Here is a 27,102-nt window from a genome sequence, read left to right as displayed (position 1 = left end):
AGGGGAGGGGGAGGGGAGAAGTCCTCCCAAGGAATCAGAAAGCAAAGTTTTGTCAAAAGGAAATGAAATTAAATTTTAGTACCGCCGTCCCATGTACAAAAGTTATCTCCTCCATATTACTTCATTTTCTAACTCCAAACCCCCCACTCCCACACTAGGCCATCACTTTTAGTTGTCAGACACAAAGTCATTCTTGGGTCTGAAAAAAATCCATCAGCAAGTCTTTTTAGGCCTAACTCTAAAATATATGCCATATCCAATTGGCATGTATTCTTCACTATTGTATTGTTCACTATTCCCAACCTAGCATAAGCAGCAATACTGCTCCCGCTCTTGCTACCCTACAGCCCATTCTCCACATAGGAACCAAAGAGAAGTTTTAAGAATATAAATCAGATCATTTACTCCCTTGCTTAAACAGTCTATGACTACTTAGAATAAAACCCAAAATCCTTACCACAGCCTACTTGGTAATCTGACCTCATCTACTACTCAACCCCCACTCGACCCCTACTGATTATACTCCAGCCATTCATTTTATCCCCTTAGTAAACTTGTTCTATCTTAGGGCCTTTACACTTGCTATTCCCTTCAGTTGAACCACTATGCCCCTAGAGCTTCTCATCACTGGCTCTAACTACACCCAGGTCACTAGTTCAAAAAGTCTTCGGATCCTTAAAAAGCTTCCCTCTCATTCCCACATCGCAGTCAGTCCCTATCTCCTTCCCCGGTTTGTTTATTCATAGCACTTACCATTATTTAAAATATTACTTATTATTTAACTTGCTTACTGTCTGTTCTGCTCAAAGATTATAAATTCCATGACTTAGAGTTGCTTCTTGTTGGTTCCCTACTGCCCAAAATACTCCACCTGGCAAATTTTAAGCCTTCGATAAATATATGTTGAATGAATAAATAGATCAAAAGAAAATAACATGCCACTAACTTAAGAAATACTATACTTCAAAGAATTGTGGTGCACATTAAATGAAAAAATATGCAGAAAGTTTAGAGAAGAGGTACAAGCTAAGTTCTCAATAAATGTTACTTATCATTTCTGTTATTGTTATTATTAATTAAATAACAATACTGAGTGACTACTAAGTATCAGGTATTGACCTAGACAAGTGCTGAATAGAACAAAATTAAAAAAAAATCTGTTACTAATTAAAATTATATACAATATATAGAAAGAAGACCAAAGAGAAGGGGAAAAATAGTTTTAGGATATTGAGAAAGTATTCATCTATTAAATACCTTCATACAGAAAATAAACATAAGGATAATGTACCAGTACAGCTTGGCTTAAATATGAGAGGGAGTAATCAAATTTGTAAAGGCAAAATGCAATGATGGAAAGAATATGTACTTTGTCAGGCCTGGATTCAAATCCCAGTCCTTACACTTGCTAGCTAAGTAACCTTCAGCAAAATTTAACCTCTTTTGAGTTTCCTCATATATAAAATGGAAACATAACAACACAGCTTATTGTGGAATTTTATTAAGAAACAAATGAAACAATATATGAAAATGACCTGGCCACTCAATAAACGACAGCTATGTTATTTTTCTCATATATCTGGAAACAGAGTCTCAAAACTCAACAACAGACAAAAGTTTCTAGACTCTTCTTGGTTTTATAACCTTGGCCAAAGATTAGCATTTTCATTATTTATACACATGAAGTTAGAGTCTACCAATCAACACAGGTTCAAGCCTGCCAGGGTTCACACACACTCAAAATTGAGAGGAAAATAGTAGGGGTGCCTATATAAACTTAACCTTACATCTCTCCCCATGACTGCCTACTAGAAAGAAAATGAAGGTTATTTTCTAACCAGAAAGTGAAGAGTATATTGTCCCCACCTCCCCTCTGCTTCTATAAAAACTTCCCACAGTTCAGAATGTAAAACAGAATCTAAAGAGGACAACCAGCAAGACTTGTGAACCTAAAATTAGACCTACCAGCTGTGTTTTGGTTAGCTAGTGCATAAGGCATCAGCAGGACACTGAAATATACAGAAGCCTCTTCTCTGAAGGCAAGTTTTTCTCCAGCCTATCTACCCACCAGATTAGAGCAGGCAGAAGGAACAGAAGGAGAGGGGGATGAACAGTTTGCACCCAAGAAACTTGGTGTCCAGAACTTCTACTGCTGCCAGACTAACTTGTCTGGAATGGAACTCAGAATAGAACCTTAGATGGCTTTATAACAGTAATAAGAATAAGAGCAACCCATTGCTGAGGGCTTATGATATTCCAGGCACCGTGCTAAACTCTTTACATCTATGATCTTGTTTGTTCCTCATGATAACTCAATAGGGAGAAACAATTACTTAGCTCATGTTACAGAAGAAGAAACCAAGACTCAGAGGCTGAGTGAATTACTCAACATTATACAGCTAGTAGGTGGAAGAGCTAAGACTCAAAAACAGACTGCAAAGCCAACTGGGTCAAAGACTGTTTGGTCCTTCAATATTCTCCCAGTTTTCCTTAGTAAGAGAATCTCGGTTTTTAGCTGGATACACTGTGGCCTGGACAAATGACTGTCTCCCAGCCTCCCTTGCAACTAGGTAAGGCCAGGGAATTGAGTTCTGGCCAATGAAACATGAGCAGCAATGTGTACAACTTCTCCAGAGTTCCCTTTAAAATAGAGGGGTGTGCCCAGCCAGGTGCAGTGGCTCACACCTGTAATCCCAGCACTTTGGGAGGCCGAGGCGGGTAGATCACGAGGTCAGGAGATTGAGACCATCCTGGCCAACACAGCAAAACCCTGTGTCTACTAAAAATACAAACATCAGTTGGGCGGGGTGGCAGGTGCCTGTAATCCCAGCTACTTGAGAGGCAGAGGCAGGAGAATCGCTTGAACCCGGGAGGCGGAGGTTGCAGTGAGCTGACATCATGCCACTGCACTCTAGCCTGGCGACAGAGCAAGACTCTGTCTCAAACAAACGAACAAACAAAAACAGAGGGGTGTGCCCTTCACTTTTCTATGTCTGTGATTCTGGAACTTGGAAATACTAGCTGGACCTCCAGCAGTCATCTTGGTCCATGATGCAGTAAGGATGTCAGAATGGAGCTGAAAAGAGCCTACATTTCTGGTAACTTCATGGTTCTGCCACACCAACCTTAGACTGCCTACACCCAAAGTTATTTTACGTGACAGAGAAATAAACATCATGTGGGAGTGGTTATTTTGGATTTTTCCAAATTATTTCATTATTTTAGATGCAGTCAAATTAATCCCAATGTAAATACTGATATATAACAATTACGCAATACTCTCTCAGTTCTTCATTAATGCCCTGGAACTAGACAAGATTATTATACTTCCTATCACACATTTATCACATATTTCATGTTCATCTACTATCCAGCAGGCGCTGTGCTAGGTGCTGGGAATACAAAGATGAGTAACATATAGTTCTAGCCTTAAAGAGTTTATAACCCACCAGTGAAAGACATGGAAAGAAATAACATGACATAGTACACAGTATTTAGTGCTACAATAAATGTTCACAGGCTGTTACAATGGGAACACAGAGAAGGATACTTCAAAGCCTATATCTACCTAGTAACACCCTATCCATCTTTCAAGGCCCACCTCGAAGACTCCTTCCTCTAAGAATCTATTCCTGGCTCCATGATCTCCAGTGATACCAATTTCTCTTTTCTCTCCACTTCCATAGCATACTGTTTGTACCTTTTCTCTAATACACACAAATAAGCATGTGAAAAGACTATCTTTCCTATTGCGCTGTAAGCTTCCTGAAGTTGGAAACTTCGCTTATTCTTCTTAGCATCCACCACACAGTTCACCATAATAAACGCTCCAAAATTATTCAGATGAATAAAATTAGTTTAAAAAAATAACATATCAGTCTCTAAAATGAAAGCTAGCTATATGTTATAGTTTGGACATATTATAATGAATGTATTTGCTAATCTTCTTATTGATGTTAAAAACCAATTATTACCTTACCAAAAACTAGCTAAACCCATCTGAAGTGGGTTTAATATATAAATGTTCAACAAAAATAATCTAGCACATTACAGTATACATCAAAGTCACTGCCCATATAGTTATTTGCCGTAAATTGTGGATTGAGCCTTTGGTAGATTTGGGAGATTTTGCTTGATTGGTTGGTTTTGGTTTTTTCATTCTTGATCAGTTTTCTGACATTTAAAAAGGGCATCAATATTGACTTTTTTTGCACCTGATGCAATGTTGGCTTGATCCTATCATAGTGATATGCACACACACACACACACACACACACACACACACACAAAATTCTCTCTCTCTCTCCCCCACCCACACACACAAGATTCAACTCTCCCAGAGTCAGGCTTCTGCGTTTCTTACCCCATTCTCATCTCTACTCCCCATATCAAGACTAAAGCTTTTGTTTCATCCATTGTCCATAATAATACATCTCCTATTCTGAAAGGTCCATAAGCATCTGTGTTCCTTACTGCCACCTAACAAGTTTAGCCCCTGGTTCTGAATATTAAAACAAGAATAAGAGCATGAAACTGGGCTGCTCCTCCCAGACTGAACTATAACCTCAAGCAGAACACATACGAGGCACTGATACAGATGAATCTCTGGCTTCTCAGACTTGGGTTAGATGCAAAGGGAGGGAAAAGGTGGGTATGTCAATGAAGAGGCAGGCAGGGCAACCTCCATGTCGAGAGCTGTGGTCAAGACAATGGTGACAGAGGCTCAAGAGTCCTTTATCACCAGAGGAGCCTAAGAATAAGCCTACTGCATCAGCAACCTTACCCAAAAAAGCAATTACCTAACAGCATAAAATGCCTATGAACTCATCCTATTGTGACTGAAAGGCCAGAAAAGAGAAAAAGAGGGCACCAGACTTTTAGGAGAGAGAGTAGAAAAAGCCCGGATCTTTTCTCTCAAGAGTGGATTGTTCAGACCACTGGCTAAGCACTCTAGATCTTTAATGAAGCTCCATCACCGTCAATGTTGAATCCCCTAAAAAATCTAACTAATGTAAAAGGGATTCCCATAATCTCATATTCCCTCCACAGAGCAGTATTTTCATCTGTGCTAACAACACATTCAAATGCTAGAATAACGCCATTTTCTCATTTACAGAGCCAACTAACCCTTCTATGAGGAGTTGTTCATATAAACCAAACCAATTGTCTCTGCTATGAATAAAATCACTGGACTCTACACAGTAGCATCAAATGGTAACACAATAGGAAAATTTCCCTAGAACTTCACAAGATGTCTTAATTCAGGTCCTCACCCAATGTCATATGCTCAGAGATGCCTTCTATAACACATCTTATCAAAAAGTAACCTATCCTGCCACACCAACTCATTCTTACATTACCATGATTTATTGTTTTCATAGCACATAACACCATCCAAAATTACTCTATTTCTTTCCCACTGGAGAGAGTGAATTCCAAAAAGCTACAGCCCTATCTGTCTAGTTCACTGCATACTTTCAAGACTTTTTACAGGTTATGAAAGTACACTTCGATTGGAAATCCCAGAACTGCAGGCCTCACATAAACTTTCTACAGAACTACGCAGGGGTGGCTCCAACTAATGACAGCATGCCATTCCCTTTACCTTGGTCTTAGCTTTTGTCTTATTCTGTACAAATAAATAAGACACTGGTTGAACCACTATGTATGCCAGTGCTACAAACTCTAATTAGAAGTGATCTATATCTCTTCAGCAAGAATAAAAAATTAAAAACATAAATAGATACATTACAGCAAGCCTTCAACCTTCTGTCTCCCTATGAAAGCTTCTTCTATGAGCTGACTGAAAAGCCAGATTCACTGACCCCTATGGAATACACTATGGCATACCTTCAGCTCCTCGAGAATCACAGCTCTTTGAGCATATACTTATATTCTTCCATCCACCCAGATACCAATGTCTCCTCAGTCACTCCCCAAGCAGTTGTTCCTCTTATCACTTAACCAAACATTCTCCTCAAACACCCATCTTAAAAGCAAAGGGTGTGGCTTAAAAACCTTTGGATCCGTCTTTAGAAAAGCCATGTTAAGAACTCCACAGATGCTATATATTTACTGAATTCTGCCAACCACTTCTCCCTTTGCCACTTTGTAAGACTCTACCTTTTCTTCAGGTGATCTTGGGGTAAACTAGACAAGTGGTTTTCAAACCACAGGACATGACACATTAGTGTGCCATGAGATCCATTTAGTGGGAGGGTCCAGAATTTTTTTTTTAACAGAAGAGAAGAGAAAGCAGAACATATCATATGTAGTAAGGCAAATGGTGTCTCATTTGAGTTAACGGGGTATGTCTGGTTAGTGGCTGTGTGTATAAAGGAGATCATAGTATAAAATATATTTCCTCTACTGTAGGTTGTTTTCAAAATAATTTTTAAAAATACTAGACTATTGAGTATATCTAAAGCATTTTTATTGCTCAACATAAAATTCATTAAATGTAGCTCTGAATGCAAATTCCCTTGACAATGTAAGAATTTTTGTATGAATAAATCCATAAGCCAGATCAAGCTCCTTTGTCAGATCCAGTGACCCATTTTCGTAGCCAGAAATTATGGTCAGAGTAAGAGAAACCCACATATGTGAGATGACAAGTCACGACTCAGGTAAGAAGTCATAAATTGGGCTGCATAACTATTTTTCTATGATAAAGCTCAAGACTAGGCTCAGTTCAAACTTGGACCCACAAAATCCCCTGGAGACCAAATGCCACGGACCAAAACTGTAATATAGCAACATCCAGGAGAAAAGAAAGAACAGTACTTCAAGTGACTAAGTGCTGATCTGTCCCTTCAAGATGTTCACTCAGTCCATTTGGCCTATCAGCTTGTCTCCATCCCTAATCCCCTCTCGCTGTAGGATCACTCTGTTTTTCTGCTCATTCTGGCCTACTCTGAAGTTTGCTTTTTCTCTAAATGTCAGCTGACTTTGGCAAGAACTTGGCCTTCTACTGCCAATACCAGCCACTGACAGCCTGGTTAAACACTGAGGTATCAAAACATAAATTGTACAAATTCCTCTCAATTCTAAACTTGTATAATTAGCCTCTTTATATTAATAATAAAAAGAAGAGCTAACATTTAGTGAGCGCTAACAATGTGTTAAGCATTGTTAAAGTTTCTTAATCACCACAAAGTAATTTCATTCTCACAAAAGCTCTATTTTATTTCTTATCATCATGCCCATTTTAGAAATACAGAAACAAGGCCAAACTATAATATAACTTACCTAAGGTCAAAAAGTGGTACAGCTAGGATATTTCCCGTCCCTTTCTAATCCTGTATTATATTTTACTTTTCATTTATAATACTTATTACATGTTTATTTGCTTATTTGTTCTTTCCTACTTCCTTCCAATAGAATTTAAGCTCTGACAAAAGTACGGACTTTCATTTTGTTCACTGCTATATTCCCAGTACTTAGAAAGTACCTACACTCAGTTGATTCTCAATAAGTACTTGCTGAATGAATGAATGCAGTGTAACAACGATCCTCTTCTTTTGTCCATCATCCCACTGAGTCACTTTTACTGTTCCAAGATACTCTCTTGCCAATAAGCAAACGCTCATTGCACTCAAAACATATGAAACCAGAGCTGCCATCAAGCTCCTATATCTATTGAATCAAAATTAGCAGTTTCTCACCCTAGCTGCCTAACAGAGCAAATGCCATGCTCTTTCTGAGAAGAATAAAGAAAATATTACTTCTGTCTCTACAATTCCTTCAAACACAACATCTGGCATTAAATGAAAAACTGTGAGACATGACAAGAATCAGAAAAATGTGGCCAGGCGCGGTGGCTCACGCCTGTAACCTCCAGCACTTGGGAGGCCAAGATGGGTGGATCACGACGTCAGGAGATAGTGACCATCCTGGCTAACACGGTGACACCCCATCTCTACTAAAAATACAACAACAATAGCCGGGCGTAGTGGCGGGTGCCTGTAGTCCCAGCTACTTGGGAGGCTGAGGCAGGAGAATGGCGTGAACCCGGGAGGCGGAGCTTGCAGTGAGCCGCGATTGCACCACTGCACTCCAGCCTGAGTGAGTGAGACTCCGTCTCCAAAAAAAAAAAAAAAAAAAAGAATCAGAAAATGTAACATACAATCAAGGATGATTCCCAAAAAGATCCAGAGAAACAGATCTCTTAAAAAATAACCAAATTAACATTCTAGAGTTGAAAAACACGGTATCTTAAATGAAGAATTCAAGGACACTCATGGAGTATTTCCAGCTGCTATACATGAAGAATGAAGCGAATCTATGGAGTGATTTCCAGGACATACTAAGTGTAAAAAACAAAGCATAAACGAATATTATATTCTCCCCAAACCTTATAACTCCAGTTCCACCATGAGAAAAAAACACCAGACAAATCCAAATCAAGGAACATTCTACAAAATACCTGACTAGCACTACTTAATACTGTCAAGATCATCCAAAACAAGGAAATGTGAGGTCCCAGATAGAATCGTGGTACAGAAGTCATCAGAGGAAAAACTAGTGACATTCAGTAAAGTCTATAGTTCAGTTAGTAATGTTCTAACATTAGGACAAGCAGGGTGCACGAAGCAGTTCTTGATCTGAGAACATATACTGAGCCCAAGAAACTAGGCTGTGCATTTGGTTAGTAGACAGCGAGGTGTGAGGGGAGTATAGGATAACAGAAAGCAAAGCCTATGGCATGCTCAGAGTAAAACATTTAAAGGACGGCCAGGCGTGGCTCACACCTGTAATCCCAGCACTTTGGGAAGCCAAGGTGGGCACATCATCTGAGGTCAGGAGCTCAAGACCCACCTAGCCAACATGGTGAAACCCGGTCTCTATTAAAACTACAAAATATGAGGCAGGCGTGGTGGCGCATGCCTGTAGTCCCTACTACTTAGGAGGCTGAGGCAGGAGAACTGCTTGAACCCAGGAGGTGAAGGTTGCAGTGAGCCATGATCACGCTACTGCACTCCAGCCTGGACAACAGAATGAGACTCTATCTCAAAAACAACAACAACAAACAAACAAAAAAACCATTTAAAGGAGATCCTTTCTGGCCAGGCATGGTGGCTTATGCCTATAATCCCAGCACTTTGGGAGGCCAAGGCAGGTGGATCACCTGAGGTCAGGAGTTCAAGACCAACCTGGCCAACATGGTGGAATGTCATCTCTACTAGAAATACAAAAAATTAGCTGGGCATGGTGGTGGGCGCCTACAGTCCCAACTACTCAGGAGGCTGAGGCAGGAGAATCACTTGAACCTGGGAGGCAGAGGTTGCAGTGAGCTGACCGAGATGGAGCCACTGCACTCCAGCCTAGGCAACAAGAGCAAAACTTCGTCTCTAAATAAATAAATAAATAAATAAATAAAATAAAGGGGATCCTTTCCATATAGACTTGGGACCCTCTCACTTTTTCACCCTGCTAAGGGGTAAAATCTCAGAGTAAAAGCAAACTAAACTTGTCACTATCCAAACATCCAAAGGGGAAGGTAGAGAGGTAAACAAAACAGAGAGGGGGATAAAATGAAAGAAAATCTCTAAGATGTGAGCAAGGTCCTCCTGAAAGTTTGGTCCAAGAAACCTCAAGAAATTAATTTAGTAGAAGGGGATTCCAAACAAGTTGTACTCTCAGGCCTTAGCAGAATCAAATTCAAATCCTCTCTCAAAGTATGCAGCTTCATGCAAGATTTGGAAAAGTACCATAAGCAATTTTTAAAAAGCAATGAGAAGCTACACAGCTACACAGAACCCAGCACAAAAAGAAATAAAAACATGAAACATGAAAAAATAAAAATAGCAGCAGAAAGAGGTCCACAAAGTCTTCACATACTAGAATTATCAGAGGCAGATTATCAATCAATATGCCTACAGTTCTTAAAGGAATAGCTAAGACAGCTACAGAAAAAAAAAAAAAAGAATATGATTCACAAATTTATACTAGCACATTTGAAAATTTAGATAAAATGGAGAAATGTCTGAGAAAATGTAACTTATCAAAACTAACCTAAGAAAAAATGGACAACCTAGACAGACCTATGACTATTAAAGAAATTGAGTCTATAGTCAAAAATACTACATAAAACAATTACATCACTGGGTATATACCCAAAGGAATATAGACCATTCTATTATACAGATACATGCACATGTATGTTCACTGCAGCGCTAGTCACAATAGAAAAGACATGGAATCAACTTAAATGCCCATCAGTGATAGACTGGATAAAGAAAATGTGGTACATATCCCATGGAATACTACGCAGCCATAAAAACGAATCAGATCATGTCCTTTGCAGAGACATGAATGAAGCCAGAAGCCATTATCCTCAGCAAACTAATGCAGGAACAGAAAACCAAATGCTGCATCTTCTCACTTATAAGTGGGAGCTGAATTATGAGAACACATGGACACATGGTGGGGAACAACATACACTGGAGCCTGTCAGTGGATAGGGAGTGGGAGGAAGGAGAGCATCAGAAAGAATAGCTAATGGATTCTGGGCTTAATACCTAAATGTTGGGATGATCTGTGCAGCAAATCAGCATGGCACACGTTTACCTATGTAACAAACCTGCACATCCTGCACATGTACCCCAGAACTTAAAAGTTTGAAACTAAAAATAATAAAAAATGTTGGGGATGTTAAAAAATGTAAACCAAAAAACAAACAAAAAACACAAAACACCAATAATAAACCAACTCTCCCTTCCCCCTTCACTCTCTCCAGGAATAGATGGCTTCCATGGTCAGTTCTACCAATCACTCTAGGAAGAAATATTTCAGTCTTTCACAAATACTTCCAGACCATTAAAAGAGAGAAAGAATATATAAGAAACACTACACTCTGCCTCAGACTATGAAGCCAAACTTTGATAGCAAAATCTCATGAGAACAGTAAAAGAACAATGATAGGCCAATTTCTTCCATAAATATAAACGAAAAAAACTACATAAATTATTAATAAGCCAAATCCAAAAACATAAGGCTACTTCAACTTGACCAAGTTGGATCAAGGAAATCCCAGAAATGCTAGCCTTTCTGCTTTAATTATAAAATACGACAATACGAAGAGATGAAAGTAAGACCATATATATGCACACACCTCTATTTGCAGAAAGAAACACCTGAAGGGTAACCAAAAAACTAATAAAAACGGTTACTGGCCAGGCACAGCAGCTCACGCCTATAATCCCACAGCTGTAGAAGCCCGAGGCAGGAGGACTACTTGAGGCTAGGAGTTCAAGACCAACTTGGGCAACATAGCAAGACACCCTCTCTACAAAATAAAAAATAAATAGAATTAGCCAGGCATGGTGGTGCACACCTGTAGTCCTAGCAACTCAGGATGCTCAGGTGGGAGGATTGCTTAAGCCCAGGAATTTGAGATTACAATGAGCTATGCTCCCACCACTGCACTCTAGCCTGAGCAAGAGTAAGATCCTGTTTCTAAGAAAAAAACAAGTAGTTACCAACAGCTGATGGAAGAATCAGATAAAAAGGGCAAAGGCTTTTGAGGCATGTGAACATATCACTGATTTTTAAATTTAACTTTAAAAGATTAATCAATGTAATTCATCATCATAACACAGTAAAAAAGAAAATCACATGATCATCCCAAAAGATGCAAAAAAAAGCACTTGATATTAAGTAATGAATCAAAATTCAGAAAAACTTGGCAAACTAGGACTAGAATTTTTTTTAACTGATAAAACATTATCTATTTTCAAAAACCATAGAACGTATCACTTATTTGTGCAATGTTATCAATTATTGCTAGATTAGGAACAAGGCCAGAATATCCACCAATCACATCCATTCAACATAATCCTGGGGGTGCTATCCAATGCTGTAAGGCAAGAAAAAACAAATAACAGGTATAAGGGTTGAAAAGAAACAAACAAAAAGGATCTCTCTTCACACATAATATAATCATGTATGTAGAATAAATCTACAGATAAATTATTAGGATAGGTAAGATAATTCAGCAGATAGATTACAAAAAATCAATACAGAAAAGTTAATCACATTCCTATATACAATTAGAAAACAAAACTTAAAACCATTTATTTTTATTTTGGAGCTCTGTCGACCAGGCTGGAGGGAAGTGGTAGGATCATAACTCACTGCAGCCTCAAACTCCTAGACTCAAGCAACGCTCCCACATCAGCCTTCTATATAGCTGACAGGTGTGAGCCACTGTGCCTGGCTCATATTTTCTACAATACTATAAAATCATTTTACAATGATGTGAAAAATCTTTCGGGAAAAAAATATAAAAGTTTACTGCAAAGCAATAAAAAAGACCTAAATAAATGAATCAGAAGACTTCATGTTGTAATGATACTAATTCTCCCTATATTGGCTTATAAATTTAATACAATATCCAAAAACACTCCTGCAGGCTTTTTAATACTGACTCTAAGAAATGTAAAGGGCCAAAACTGGCCAACACACTCTTATAAGACAAGATGTAAGGACCTGCTTTACCAGATATTAAGACATATTATAAACGGATGGTAACTGAGAAAATATGCTGTTCACACAGGGATATACTAACAGATCAAGAGAACAGAAGAGCCAAGTAACACATTCACACACATTACGGGCACCTGATATATGACAGGTGGGACAGCAAATCAGTGCACAAAGGAAGGGCTTTTCAATAAATACGCCGATAGCAATTGGCTATCTGTATGGGGAAAAAATGAAATTGAGCCCCTAATTCTACTACACAAAAATCAATACTAAGTAGAACAAGACACAAAAAGCACTAACCATAAGGAAAAGTATCGATAAGTTTTACCACATTAAAATGAAGAGCACAACTATTCAAAGCACAACTTTTTAAAAAAGAAAAACCACATAGAAGATATTTGCAACCCACATAGAAAGAACAACAACAACAACAAAAAATCAGAAACAAATACATAGCTGGGCATGGTGGCTAATGCCTATTAGTCCAAACACTTTGGGAGGCCGAGGTGGGCGGATCACCTGAAGTCAGGAGTTCAAGACCAGCCTGGTCAACATGGCAAAACCGTCTCTACTAAAAAAAAAATACAAAAATTAGCCAGGCTTGGCAGCAGGTGCCTATAATCCCAACTACTCAGGAGGCTGAGGCAGGAGAATAGTTTGAACCTGGGAGGCACAGGTTCCAGCGAGCTGAGATCTAGCCACTGTACTCCAGCCTGGGCAGCAGACCAAGACTCCATCTCAAAAAAAAAAAAAAAAAGAAAAGAAAAGAACAAACATATATAAAAATTCATACAATGAGAAAAGGACAACTCAATAGAAAAATGGGCAAAAGAACTGACTAGGTACTTCATAGAGAAAATACAAAACATCCTCAAAGTCATTAGTAATCAGAGGAATGAAAATTAAAACCACAATAAAATACCATTACATAGCCACAAGATTGACAAAAATTAAAAATACTGTAACAGCAAGTGTTGAAGATACAGAACAACAGGAACTCTCATATACTCTTCATAGTGATTCAAACTGGTACAACCACTCTGGAAAATAGATGGCAACATGTAGTATTACCGAAGATATGCATAGCCTCTGACACAGCAATTTCACTCCTGCGTTTATAGTCCACTTAAATATATGTAAATGTACACCAACAGACAGGACCAAGAATATTTACACTGACATTATTTGTAAGAGCCCGATGCTCCCAAACCTGGGAACAAATCAAATGTCCATCTATGACAGAATAGGTAACTTATGGCATATTCATAAAATGGAATTCGATATAGTAATGAAAGTGAATAAACTACAGCCACTCATAGGATGACTCTCACAAAACAATGTTGAGAAAATGAAGCAAAACCCGGAAGAATGCATGATAAAAATATTATACCCACAGTCTCAAGTTCAAATAAGTTTAGGAATGCATACATATGGAGTAAAAGCGTAAAGGTAAGCAAGGAAATGATCACAAGTCAAGATTATGCTTACTTATGCAGAAGAGAGATGGTTATAATTGGAAAAGGTATGAGGGAAAGGCTTCAATATTGCTAGCAATGTTCTATTTCTTAATCTGGAGACTACCTCAGTATTTGTTTTATAATTATTTGTTAGACTGTAAGTTTTTACATACTTTCTGAATGTGCATTTTACAATTATAAACAGGGACTAAAAAAGGGAAAACCTAATAAAGATGAGCTTCATTCTCAAGGTATTTGTTATCCCAAAGCCAGCTATTCCCTATTCAGGAAAGCAAAAGTCATCATAATATGACAATGCTCGCTAATACAGATTACTTAATGAACTGATCACTCCATTCAAAATTTCCCCCCTCCCTCCCCGATTAACACCAGCAGTTTCTCTGAATGATAGTAAACATCCACAATATAAACAAAAGGCGCATCGTCTGCAAATTCATTCATTCAACAAACATTTCCTAAGTGTCCACTGCCTGGGGGACCGGTAAGGTCCAAGACAGATAAAGATCCAGACAGAGGACAAGGGAACTTCCACTCCCACCCCAATTTGGCCTCCATCTTCTTACTCTCCTTTTCTACTAAGTTTCAAACACGATGAATCTAAAATGAACTCAGGGAACATATGAAGTTACTATTAAACTACTGTGTTATTCTTTTCAATGCAGACGTATCACCTGATTGGATTCATGTGGCAAAATCATATTTCCCATGTTTTCCAGTAGGCAAAAAGATTGCCTTATCAAGAGCCCTAGCACAAAGCACGAGTTTCAACAATAGTGATGCTGTGGAAACTGGCCTAAGTGGGGTCAAAACTGCCAAGAAATGCTTTACCTGGAATCCACAGACCAGAAACTTGCAATTTTCTAGAAATTGTATACTAGATTTTGTGTGTGCATGTATTTTCTCAGGTCAGAGTCCAGAACTTTCATCAGATTCTCAAAGGAGTTCAACCAAAAAGGGTGAATAAGAACTGCTCCCAAAAAGTTGGAAAGAGTAGCTTCTTAGGGACACAGTGAAAGCGAATGTGGTCACAGCCAGGCCACCTGCGCGGAAACCCAGGTGTCCTGACCCCTAGGCTTATGCTTTGAAGGCCCAATACTTACTCTTAATTCTTCAAAGGCTTCGTCTAGGGTGGAGAGTTGGTGGCCCTGATGAGCCCCAATGACTGGACACAGGACACAGATGAGCTGCCTATCTTCCTGGCAATAGGTGCTCAAATCGAGCCCATGGTCCGGACACTTCCTCTTGGCCACTCTCTCTGCTTCCATTTCTATTTCTGGGTCAAATTCACTTTCTGCCTCAGTTTCTCCCTCCGCCTCGGATTCCCCTTCTTCTTGGTTGTCTTCTTCAGCCTCGCTTTCTTGCTCATCCTCCATTTCTTCCTCGCTGTCTTCTTCACTCTCCTCATCGCTCTCATCCTCACTCTCTTCCTCTGTCTCACTCTCTTCCTCTGACTCGCTCTCTTCCTCCGACTCACTTTCTTCCCCTGCCTCGCTTTCTATCTCCCTCTCCTGCTCCACCTTGACCTCCGCTTCTTCCTTCCCCGCCCCCTCTCCGTCAGCTGGCGGGGTCCAGGCCTGCGCACCGTGGACGTATTCAGCCAGGTGGTGACTGAGGAACTTCTGCCTGTGCGCCTCGGCGTGGCGGCGGCAGTAGCAGAAGCCGCATTCTCGGCACACTTCCTCGGCCCCCGGAGCCTCGTCGGGCTCGCACTCGTCACACGTGCCGTCGTGAGGCAGCTCCTCGAAGGCCGCGCCCACTCCGGAGGCCATGTGAGTGTTGTGACGCGGTCAAGGCCTCGGGGCCTCAGGGCTAGCGGCCTTTCCTCTGCGCGGCCTCCTCACTTCCTCCTCCCGCCTCGGGTCCCTTCCTCGGGAGTCGCCGCCCGCCTGGACCGCGCCGCGTCTCGAAGCGCGACTTGGGGCCGGGGCAGCCCCTGCCCGGGCGGAGCAGCAAAGAGCCTTCTGCCTGCTCGGCCTGCTCCGCTCTGTCCCTGCGCTTCCTCTGCCGCGCAGGGCACTTCCGGCGCGGCCACCCGGCGCCCCCGCCGGCCCCCGCGTCGCGCCGCTCGCTCAGCCTCCGGCTACCCGGGCGAGATTGCTGCTGCCGCGGTCCCCCGCGCCGCCCCGGTTCCACTTTCCCTTTCCCCGTCAGGAGGCCTCCTTTTACTTCCTGAGTCATTTAAAGTGGCAATGACCCTTTTCTGCTTTTCCCGCGGGGCTCACCTCCGCCGCTTCAAATCTCAGCGTACCTTGGAGGAGGAGGAGGGAGAAAGAGGAGGATCGGGGAAATCTCTTACTCTCTCCGGAGGCGGGAATTGGGCTCCACCTCCCCCATTCCCTCCCTGGAAGTGTCAATCTGAGTTTTCAAGGCCACTAGGCTGGTGTCCCTGTGCATTTCATTCTCTCTTGTGCCAATTTGTCGCTGCTTGTCACAGTCCCCAGTGTTCTGCAAGGTGCCAGGACAGTGTTGTTTACCAGACTGAACCTGACCTCTTGGGATTTCCTGAGTGCGGAAGGGCTATGTTTGTTCTAGGCTCGGGGAATCGGGGTCAGGATGAGCAAACAAACATTTTCGATCCAAAGCAATACTGTGCTTTGTCTATTTGCATTCCTGCCTCCTAGGATTTCAGAACTTCTGGAGTGGTAACCTCTGTGCGGTTTTCTGAGAGCTGCCTTGTGTTGGGCAGAGATGTCAAGTGAAGTGAGGTGGGGAGAGGCAGTATTTGTCGAGTGACAGGTCCAGGTTGCAGACATTTTCCTTTATGTAAGGTGTCCCTCTAGATTCCCATTAAGAAAACGGAAGAGAACTGTTGTTTATAAAGCAGTACTGTAGTGCCAAGAACCCGGCTACATCTTTTTGTGGCTCTTTAAAAGCCGGTTTTGGAAGATCCTCTGCCCGATGGTCCCCAAATCCTGGTGCCACTACCTATCAGTTTTATGACCATGGACAAGTTAATTCATCGTATTCTGTTTTCCACTTTTTAAAAAAGATATAAAGTGAAAGGAACGGTAAATATGTACCTCATGGGGTAGTTTTGTGGATTAAATGTAACGATGCTTGCCCTGTAGAATATTCACTAAGCTTTCATTATTATTTTTGGCACAAATTATATTTAGTGCTCACAATGCCCCTTTGAAGGAACATATTTTACACACATAGGGCATTTTCGGCTGGCTGCTGGTAATGTAGGCAAGTCCCTACCTCTACCCCATGTCCATGTCTCTCCATTCACAGGAGAGTTTTTGTTTTGCACTGTATTTGGGAGAGGGAAAATTAAGTTTTTATCTAGTCAAGGGAGAGGCTGAGGTGTGTTAAGAAGAATGAAGGGGGTTAGAATGGTGTCTGTCTTACATTGATTCCCTTAGATGATTTTGAGTTAGAATTTTCAGATGCTTTCCTCAAACATACCAGGGGATGAGGTGGGGTAAAAAAAAATTTTAGTAGTTTTTAATGTCTCCATGAATAACGTATGCCTAATCTTTGTGCAGCTTTTGTTAGATATTTATTTTTTAAAACCTTTCTTTTAACCTCAGAACAATTCTATAGAATGTTGAAAAACAATCAGGTTTATTTTGTTCCAATTCCATACACATTTCTGTTTTCCCCCGGCTCATTTCTCTGGAAATTATTTGTGTGTCTGCTTTTAAAACATGAGTTGGTACACCATTCTGGACAAAAAAAAAAAAATCAACTAATGTCAACTCAAACATCAACACTAATATACCTAGCAAGAACTGTGCCTTGCTTGGTTGTTTCTACTCCCATCCTCCCCCAGGCTTAAAAGGAAACAACGTAGCCTTTACAAACATAACGTTCTCACATTTAGAAAGTCTTTTTTTCAATGAAAATAATTTTTACTGTGTTTTTTTTTCTTTTCTTTTTTTTATTTTTTTCGTGATAGGGTCTGTCTCTGTTGCCCAGGGCAGTCCTCCCAAGTAGCCTCCCAAGTAGCTGGGACCACAGGCATGAGCCACTAAGCCCCACTACTTGTTTTGGTATTTTTTGTAGAGACAGGGTCTCACTATGTTGCCCAGGCTGGTCTTGAACTCCTGGACTCAAGTGATCCTCCCACCTCAGGCTCCCAAAGTGCTGGGATTATAGGTGTGAGCCCCAGGCCTGGGCTTTTTAATATCTTAAAAGGACATTGTTGTATCCAGGGTCTTTGATGGTGGGAAGAGGAGTCATGTTGTCATTATTGTTATTACTTTTTCTTCTTAATGTTACTTGACAGAAAGTTAAAATATAATACTATGCAGTTCAGTATCTGACACTTCACAGTTCTTCTTTGAGCACATTGTGGAGAGAGGGTCTTAGAAGCAGGCAGATTAAACTTTTTTTTTTTTTAAGATGGAGTCTCACTCTTTTGCCCAGGCTGGAGTGTGGGTGGCACGATCTTGGCTCACTGCAGCCTCTGCCTCCCGGGTTTAAGTGATTCTCCTGCCTCAGCCTCCCAAGTAGCAGGATTACAGGTGTGTGCCACTATGCCCGACTAACTTTTGTTTTTATAATAGAGATGGGGTTTTGCCATGTTGCCCAGGCTGGTCTCGAACTCCTGGACTCAAGTGATCCACCTGCCTTGGCCTCCCAAAGTTCTGGGATTACAGGTGTGAACCACCGCACCTGGCTAGATTAAACTATTAGAAAGGGACTTCATAAATTTCTGGTGACAAGGTGTGGCAGACTCAGTGAGGCAGGTCTCTGTACCCCTCTGCACAGAAATCCCAACCATCTGATTGCCCAGGAATTTGTATCTTTGGGAGTGTCCACAAATAGCACCCTTGTTATATTAACATATTGCTACATAGAAAATGACCTCAAAATGTAGCAGCTTAAAACAATGTATATTTATTATCTCACATAGTTTGAGCCAGGACTCTGGGAGTGACTTAGCTAAGTGGTTCTGACTTAGGGTCTTTCAGGAGATTTTGGTAAAGATGTTGGCTGTGCTATAGTCACTTGAAGGCTTACCTACCAGCATAGAATTTGCTTCCAAGATGGTTCATTCACATGGCTGTTGGCAAAAGGCCTCACCACTTTCTATACGGCTGCTGGAATGTCCTCAAGATGGGGCAGTTGAATTCTCACGAAGCAAGGGATCCAAGAGAGGGCAAGATGAAAGATGCGATGTCTTTTATGACCTAAGTTCAGAAGTCACACGCCATCATTTCCTACATAGCTTATTGGTTACAGAGATTAGCTCTATTCAGTGTGGGCAGAAATTGCCCAAGGGCTTGAATACCAAGAGATGGGAATCTTTGGGACCATCTTGGAGGTTGGCTGTCACAGTCTGCCCTTTGATCACCAATGATTGACGTATCTCCCAAATGCGAAATACACTCACTTCTTCCCAAGGTCCCCAAAAGTCTCAACCCATTATGTTATCAGCTCAAAGTCTGAAGTCCTGTCATCTAAATTGCGACCAAGTGTGGATGAGGCTCTTAGGTGTAATGTTTTAAATGTAGCTCCTCAAGTATAGTTCATTTGAATGTCTATGTCTCCCACACCCCAACATGCAATGGTGGGACAGGTTTAAGATAACAGGTACAGGCTGGGCGCAGTGGCTCATGTCTGTAATCCTAATACTTTGGGAGGCCGAGGCGGGTGGATCATCTGAGGTCAGGATGAAACCCCGTCTCTACTTAAAAAACACAAAAATTAGCCAGGCATGGTGGTGCATGCCTGTAATCCCAGCTACTTGGGAGGCTGAGGCAGGAGAATTGCTTGAACCTGGGAGGCGGAGGTTGCAGTGAGCTGAGATCACACTGCTGCACTGCGGCCTGGGTGACAGAGCAAGACTCTGCCTAAAAAAAAAAAAAGAGAGAGAGAGATAACTGGTACAAACAAACAGTCCTGCTCAAAAAGGAGGAAAGACCGGAGGCCTGAGAAGTCACTGGGCCATAGAAGCCTTAAATCCAGGTAGACACATGTTGGAAGTTGTTTGATTAGGGTTCAAACCTACTCCTTGTTCAGAAATGAACATGGCTTTTTATTTCACCCGTTGAGCTCTTGATACCACTCTGAGTCATCTTTCCTTTTCCATTAAAAGTAGTGCACGTTTGCAGCTGTGTAATTGTATCAGTTTGCTTACTGCAAGTAGAATTTAGGAAGTGCAAAGGCTACTTTTCATTTTGTACTGTCTCTGTGTGTCCGTGCTGGCAGTGCTTCTGCCAAAGAATTGTTTTGAAAACTTTGTGAATCTTCTATAAATTGAATTGGGGCTCACACCATTGGACAAAAATTATACCTACAGCTCTTTTCAAGATCAACCCTTCTCTGTAGAGTCCCTCCGTGAAACTGCTGAAGCGCAACACTATAAAATTCCTCAGAGCTCTATTGTTTGAATGATTCTCTGAATCACTGCTGTAGATCCTTTTGAGGTCTGAACAAAGCATTTTACAGCCGCACTCTTACCTTCATCATTTAATGATATTTTCCTGGGAATGTCCTGGAGTTTTTCTTTGCCTGGAAGCCATTTTTTCACAGTAGCATCATTTGCCATCTGGGGAAGCTGGGAATTTTCAAAACTTGCAAGTTCCAGATTTTTTTTCTTAAGTCCTTCCTTTAGATGATCTCTTTCACATTTTGATATAATCAGCAAGAAAACATCAATTAGCACCTTCAACAGTCTACCATGAAATATCCTTAGCTAGAACACTCAGCTGGTTAGGCACAATTTCTACTTTGCACATTACTGCAGGTGACAATGTTACTGAACTGCTGCCACTACATAACAAGGACTCTTTTCCTCCAGGTTCCAAAAACATGTTCCTCATTTCCCTTTAAGCTCTCACCTGCAGCTTTCTCAAGGGCCATCATGATTCTACTAATGGTTTCTTCAAAGGCTCTAGTCTTTTTTTTTTTTTCTTTTTGAGACGGAGTCTAGCTCTTGTTGCCCAGGCTGGAGTGCAATGGCGTGATATCTTGGCTCACCGCAACCTCCACCTCCAGGATTCAAGCAATTCTCCTGCCTCAGCCTCCCGAGTAGCTGGGATTACAGGCGTGAGCCACCACGCCCAGCTAATTTTGTATTTCTAGTAGGAATGGGGTTTCTCCATGTTGATCAGGCTGGTCTCAAACTCCCGACCTCAGGTGATCCACCTGCGTCGGCCTCCCAAAGTGCTGGGATTACAGGCGTGAGCCACTGCATCCAGCAAAGACTCTAGTCGTTCACTAACATTGTCCTCAAAGTCCTTCCAGCTTCTACCCTCTGCTCAGTTCTAAAACCATTCCAACGTTTTAGGTTTCTGTTATGGAAAAACTATTCTTTTTAATAAAATTTGTGTTAGTTGTCTATCGCTACATAATGTAGGAAGGGAGGGGAAACTTCACCCTCAGAAGGTTTGCTGAAAAATCACCTGAACAAAGGCAGATTAACAGGAGAAGAGATGTGTAAATTTATTTAATATAAGTTTTACATTACACAAGAGTCTTCAGAATAAAGACCCAAAGGTGCGGTGGAAACTGTCTATTTTTATACTTAGGGTCAATGAAGTATGAACAGCCATGTAGAAATATGATTGAAGAAAAAAGGGTATGATCTAATGCTAATGTCAGGGTTGTTTGAACCAGAGCAACTCCATCTTGAATAGGGGCTAGGTAAAATGAGGCTGAGACCTACTGTGCTGCATTCCTAGATGGTCAGGTATTTTAAGTCATAGGGTGAGATAGAAGGTGAGCACCAGATACAGGTCATAAAGACCTTGCTGATAAAACAGATTGCAGTAAAGAAGCTGGCCAAAACCCACCAAAACCAAAATGGCAATGAGAATGACTTCTGAAGGTCCTCACTACTACACTCCCACCAGTGCCATGACAGTTTATAAATGCCATGGCAACGTCAGGAAGTTACCCTATATGGTCTAAAAAGGGTAGGCATGAATAATCCACCCCTTGTTTAGCATATAATCAAGAAATAACCATAAAAATAGACAGCCAACAGCCTTCAGGGCTGGTCTTTCTTTTATTCCTCTACTTTCTTAATAAACTTGCTTTCGCTTTACGGACTCACCCTGTATTCTTTCTTGGATGAGATCCAAGAACCCTCTCTTGGGGTCTAGATTGGGGCCCCTTTCTGATAACACTAACAGACTGAGTGGGGAAACAGCAGGGCCTGCCTGTCTAGATTCTTCTTGGCCTTTCTGTGCAACATTCCTTCCTTCTAGGTACAGGGCAGGACTTTCTCTGGAATGGGGGTCTTATGACCCACAGTCAAGCAAGGTAAGTCAGATAATTTCTTTATGGCCAGTTTTTATACAGAAATGTGTGTGGGGGGGGGGGAAGTTAGAGTAATACTTTTAAGTTTTATGACTGGCTTTGGGGAAAAGAGGTTCTGGTGTCTATGACCCACCTTGAGAAAGAGGAATTCTCGTTTCTATGGCTAGCCTCGGGGGAGAATGAGGGGCTAGAGACAGGAACGTGGGAGAAGGTCAGAGAGAAACTTGTGCTTCCGAAGCCTTCATTTTGGGGTATCATTTTCTGAGCCCAAACAATAACAAATTACCCCAAAACTTTGAGTCATCTTGGGGGCTGGTCATCACACCTAACATTGCTGTTGTCTTCTCATTGTCGGTAGCATGGCTCTAAGGCATCTCCAAGATGCTCAGCAGCTGGCAGATGCGGAGAATAGGGCAATTTGCAGCTGCAGCTGTTTTCTGAGTGCATGTGAGACTTCTAGAAATAGCGTAGTCCTAAATAAACAGGTGTTAGCTGTTATGTGGCTGATAGCCCTTAAGTCTTTTAACATTTGAACTCGACGCAAAATGAGGAAACCTAGGTTCAGAGAGGTGAAGAAACTTAAGGTTTACACAGTCAGAAGCTAGCTGAGTTGGGATTCAAACTCAGAGCTTTCAGGTTGGATATGACCATATTCATCTGTGGTTTGAATAGTTAATATCCCCCCTAATTGCCTGATTCTAAATAACTTTACCTGTCTTTTCCTTCCAGCTGTGAAATCTATTTCTATCCCCTTCACCTATGCCAAATAGAAGAGCCGAGTTTAGTAAGAGGCATAACATAGTGCATTTAATTTTAGAAACACCTTTAAACATTGAAAAGACAACAAGGTGGAATCTCAAAGTCCGCTGCTTTAGGAAAGGTCATGCACCGCTTCAGCTGATCCCATTCTTACGTAATTAGACTGTCACTTCAGTAACTGATTTCATTTTCCCATAAGCCCCTGAGATCACCTGAATCTCATCTCATGCTGTTATCGTATTAGCTAACATCTTATCCCATTAACGTCAGTGCAGTGAAATATAGTATCTCCCAGCCCATCCCAGCCCTGCTAAAATATAAAGAATGAAGCCTTTATGGTTGAGCCTGACTCTTTTCCTCAGAAGCCTATTGGAGAGGGATATACAAAATAATTCCATGGCCCAATTCCCTTCTGAATATTTTCATTTCATCCAGTGCTTACAAGCAAATGCTTCACTTCTTGGTAACATTACAATGCTCTAAACACCCCAATCCCTATAAGCGTATGTAAAGATAACTTCAGAGAATCCCTGATCAAGATGTTTTCATTACACTCATGGAGTATCATACTTGCTAAATAGTTCCTGTGAGTATAACAATAATAACATACCCCATTTTTATATTCATCATGTTATTCACTGTAGGAATTCAAAAGATTTCATCGATTGTTGTTTCCGTTTTCTTCAGGCACTTTCTATAGTCTCTGCTAGTGGAGTTTCCATTTTACCAGTGTGGAAATAAAAGGCCAAGAGAGTGATTTAAAAGAACATCCAGTCAATTGTGAGTTAATCTCTGACTTCCTGCCTGGTCCCCAAGCCAGCTCCCTAACCCCGGGTGGTGCTCATTCTTTTGGCAAAATGATGTTTTCAAACTCCTCTTCTTGAAAATGCTTTCTCAGGGGTGGTCTTCGCTTTTACCCGAGTGGACTTCCGGTAATGGAGGCAGACACTTAATCAACTGTGAGATCAGGCGTCTTTGAGAGTGAGAAAAATCCCTAAATTTGCCTTCCATTATTCCAGTTCGAAAAGCAGTCACCTCTGGACTGGAAGTAATTAAAGTCTTTGTATTTCAGCGGTTAGTGCACTGCCCTTGTAAATCAGGGATTATGAGGGAAAATCTCCCCAAGGCTTGTTCTCTCCATTTATTTATTTATTTTGGAACTCAGGTGCAGATAGGCCAGTTAATCATACTACTCAGATCATAACCTGTCTTTAGTTTATGCCAGTTATCTTACTTTATGTAATTTTAATTTAATTTTTCTTTTATCTACAGACGCCCACGCTCATTCCCCCAACTTCTTCCCACAGAAACTCACTCTAATGTGTTTGATAAATACACTTGAGTATATATCTATCTTTAAAAAGTGTTGTAATTATTTTGTTTATGCACGTGTTAGTCCTTACATAAATATGGCACTAAGGAATGTTGTTTCTGTCTTTTTTTTTAATACAATGCTGAGATTGTTAAAATCTTGGATATGCACTCCTTGGCAACATTTGGTATTATCTGACTTTCTAATTTTTGTCAATGGTATAAAGTGATAACTTGTATTACTTTTGCATGTCTCAGATTACTTCTAAAGATGCGTGGTTCTTTATATTCTTGTTATATGAGCAGCGTGTTCATAGCTTTTGCTTGTTTTTGATTGAGTTCTCTGACATTTCATTATTGTTTTCATAGAATTTTCTTGTTTCTTCTGGGTAATGAATCCTGGTCAGTTTTAGACATTGTAAATATCTTCTCCCAATCTGCCAGTCTCCGTTATCATTGTCTATAGTAGTGTCCTTTTTGAACAGAGATCTTATGTTCTGACGTAGTCAAATCCATTCTGTTTAAAAAGTCTATCTCTACTCTGAGATTATACATATCCACTCCAATATCTTCTTCCTTTATCTTTATGATTTTACCTTTCACATTAAGTTCCATCTAGAAGTTACCTTAGTATATGGTTTGAGATAGGAGTCTAACTTAACTTTTTTTATTTCCATAGAGTGAGGCATTTTTCTTAATATATTGACTCAATTTATAATCTTATCTATGAATAAAGAAATTTGTATTGTGGGAGGTATCATAATGATGGAGGTAAGAGTAGAGAGTGAGGGACAGGTGACAGGTGACTTATTTCCCCTAAGTATGCTCTCTAAAAGTGGTACCTTTTCAAAAAAGTTTTAAGACAACATACAGCCATGGTAGTTAGACTATGACAAGACATTAGAGGAGTGGAGTTGAGGATGGAAGAGGACTCAGTTCAAGAAACACAGATAAGCCAGAGGGCCCACAGACATAGTCAAAATGAGGAACAGCCATCCTGAAAACGCTGAGCCAGCCTCTTCTGATGGGGAAGAATGAGGAGTGAGAACAGGTGGTTTCAGAGTGGGTCATTCCTTCAGTCATTAACTTATTCATTTAGTAAGTGTTGGTAGGCCGGACACAGTGGCTCAGGCCTGTAATCCCAGCACTTTGGGAGGCTGAGGCGGGTGGATCACAAGGTCAGGAGATTGAGACCATCCTGGCCAACATGGTGAAACCCCATCTCTACTAAAATACAAAAAAATGAGCCAGGCATGGTGTCGCGCACCTGTAGTCCCAGCTACTGGGTAGGCTGAGGCAGGGGAATCACTTGAACCTGGAAGGTGGAAGTTGCAGTGAGCTGAGATCACACCACTGCACTCCATCTTGGTGACAGAGCAAGACTTTGTCTCAAAAAATAAATAAAGTAAAATAAAATAAAATATAAAATAAAAGTGTTGGTTACTTTCCATAGGCCAGTCCCTCTCCTAGGCTCTGAAGATGCACCTGCAAAACAGGGTCATGAGTGCTGCCAGTGCATTTATATTTCGAGCACATGTTAACATTCTTCTATTTCTGTTCACTCTCCATACTACCATCAGAATCATTCTTTCAAAATGCAAATTTAATCAAGATATACTCATCTTCTGAATATCCATTAGATTTCCATTGCCTACTGCAAACTCAGCATGGTATGCAAGGTCCTCTTTGATTTGATCACCTGTTTACCTCTCCAACTTCATCTCTTGCTGCTCCCTCAACTCTACACCTTGGTTCCCCATAGACCAAGGGGAATGTTTTGTATTTGCGAAATATCTGGTGACCTCAAATAAAACAATTCCCCCATTTTCTTATGAAATGACCGTACAAGAAAACTTGTATGGCCAACTTGAATGTATAAATGTTTGGGGATATAGCTGAAAATTTCCAGTGTCTCCTTGTAATATTTCATGTATTAATTTAGTTAAATATATTTTAAATTAAATATTATATAAAATATTTAGAAACATTGATTCTTTTTGTGTCTCAAATTTCATGAATAAGTTTATTCCAACTCTTCATAGGCAGTTCTGACAATGTCTTCATCATCACTAGAGCTACATTTTGAGCCACAGAACACAGCTTTTCAAGGCATACCATCTTTACAGCTTTCTACATTATTTGTAACATAGGACTTTTTGAAACGAAATGAGACAGCCACTGGAATTTTTAGCACAAGTCATACATATACCTTTATATAACAACAGGACATTTTTTGAAAGTCCCTTATAGGCCGGGCGCGGTGGCTCATGCCTGTAATCTTAGCATTTTGGGAGGCCGAGGTGGGCAGATCACCTGAGGTCAGGAGTTCAAGACTAGCCTGGCCAACATAGTGAAACCCCGTCTCTACTAAAATACAAAAATTAGCTGGGCACGATGGCAGGTGCCTGTTATCCCAGCTACTCGGGAGGCTGAGACAAGAGAATCACTTGAACCCAGGAGACAGTGATTGCAGTGAGTCGAGATTGCACCACTGCACTCCAGCCTGGGCGGGGCTGAGCGAGACCCCGTCTCAAAAAAAAAAACCAAAAAAAAAGAAAAACCCATTCCTTGTAGGTGAGAATATATATATTCTCCACTATGTAGCCATGTGCTATGTTGTTGCTTTTTAAAAGTGGTCTTTAAAAGGCTACTTTACAATGACATGCACCCCTAAGGATTTTGAGGACATACCCCAGGCAAGGAATAATACTGAGTCTTTACATCAATCTGTCTCTCTCTCTGTCCTTAGGGCTCTGGGCTCAGTGTGCCTGCTTTCCTTCTTTGCCTCTTTCCCTCTTAGCAAACCCTGCTCTCAGGCTGTGCAGGGCAGAGGGGCAAAGAGCACTGGATGAAG

At 40.9% G+C, this 27,102-nt stretch overlaps 1 protein-coding gene across 1 annotated transcript in view; it reads right to left on the bottom strand.

Moving 5' to 3' along the window:
* The window catches only part of TRIM44 (tripartite motif containing 44), a 29,784-nt gene extending 13,564 nt beyond the window's left edge, over positions 1-16,220 (bottom strand). Inside the window, exon 1 of the mRNA XM_017849674.1 lies at positions 15,065-16,220. Within this exon, the coding sequence (XP_017705163.1) occupies positions 15,065-15,733 (669 nt within the window). The 5' untranslated portion in view covers positions 15,734-16,220. The remainder of the gene's footprint in view (positions 1-15,064) is intronic.
* Between the last annotated feature and the right edge of the window lie 10,882 nt (positions 16,221-27,102).

Source organism: Rhinopithecus bieti, unplaced genomic scaffold (genome assembly GCF_001698545.2).
Source record: "Rhinopithecus bieti isolate Rb0 unplaced genomic scaffold, ASM169854v2 scaffold_32083, whole genome shotgun sequence".
NCBI classification, from domain to species: domain Eukaryota; kingdom Metazoa; phylum Chordata; class Mammalia; order Primates; family Cercopithecidae; genus Rhinopithecus; species Rhinopithecus bieti.
Note: the sequence above shows the minus strand (reverse complement) of the source record. Positions and strands in the feature narration are given on the sequence as shown.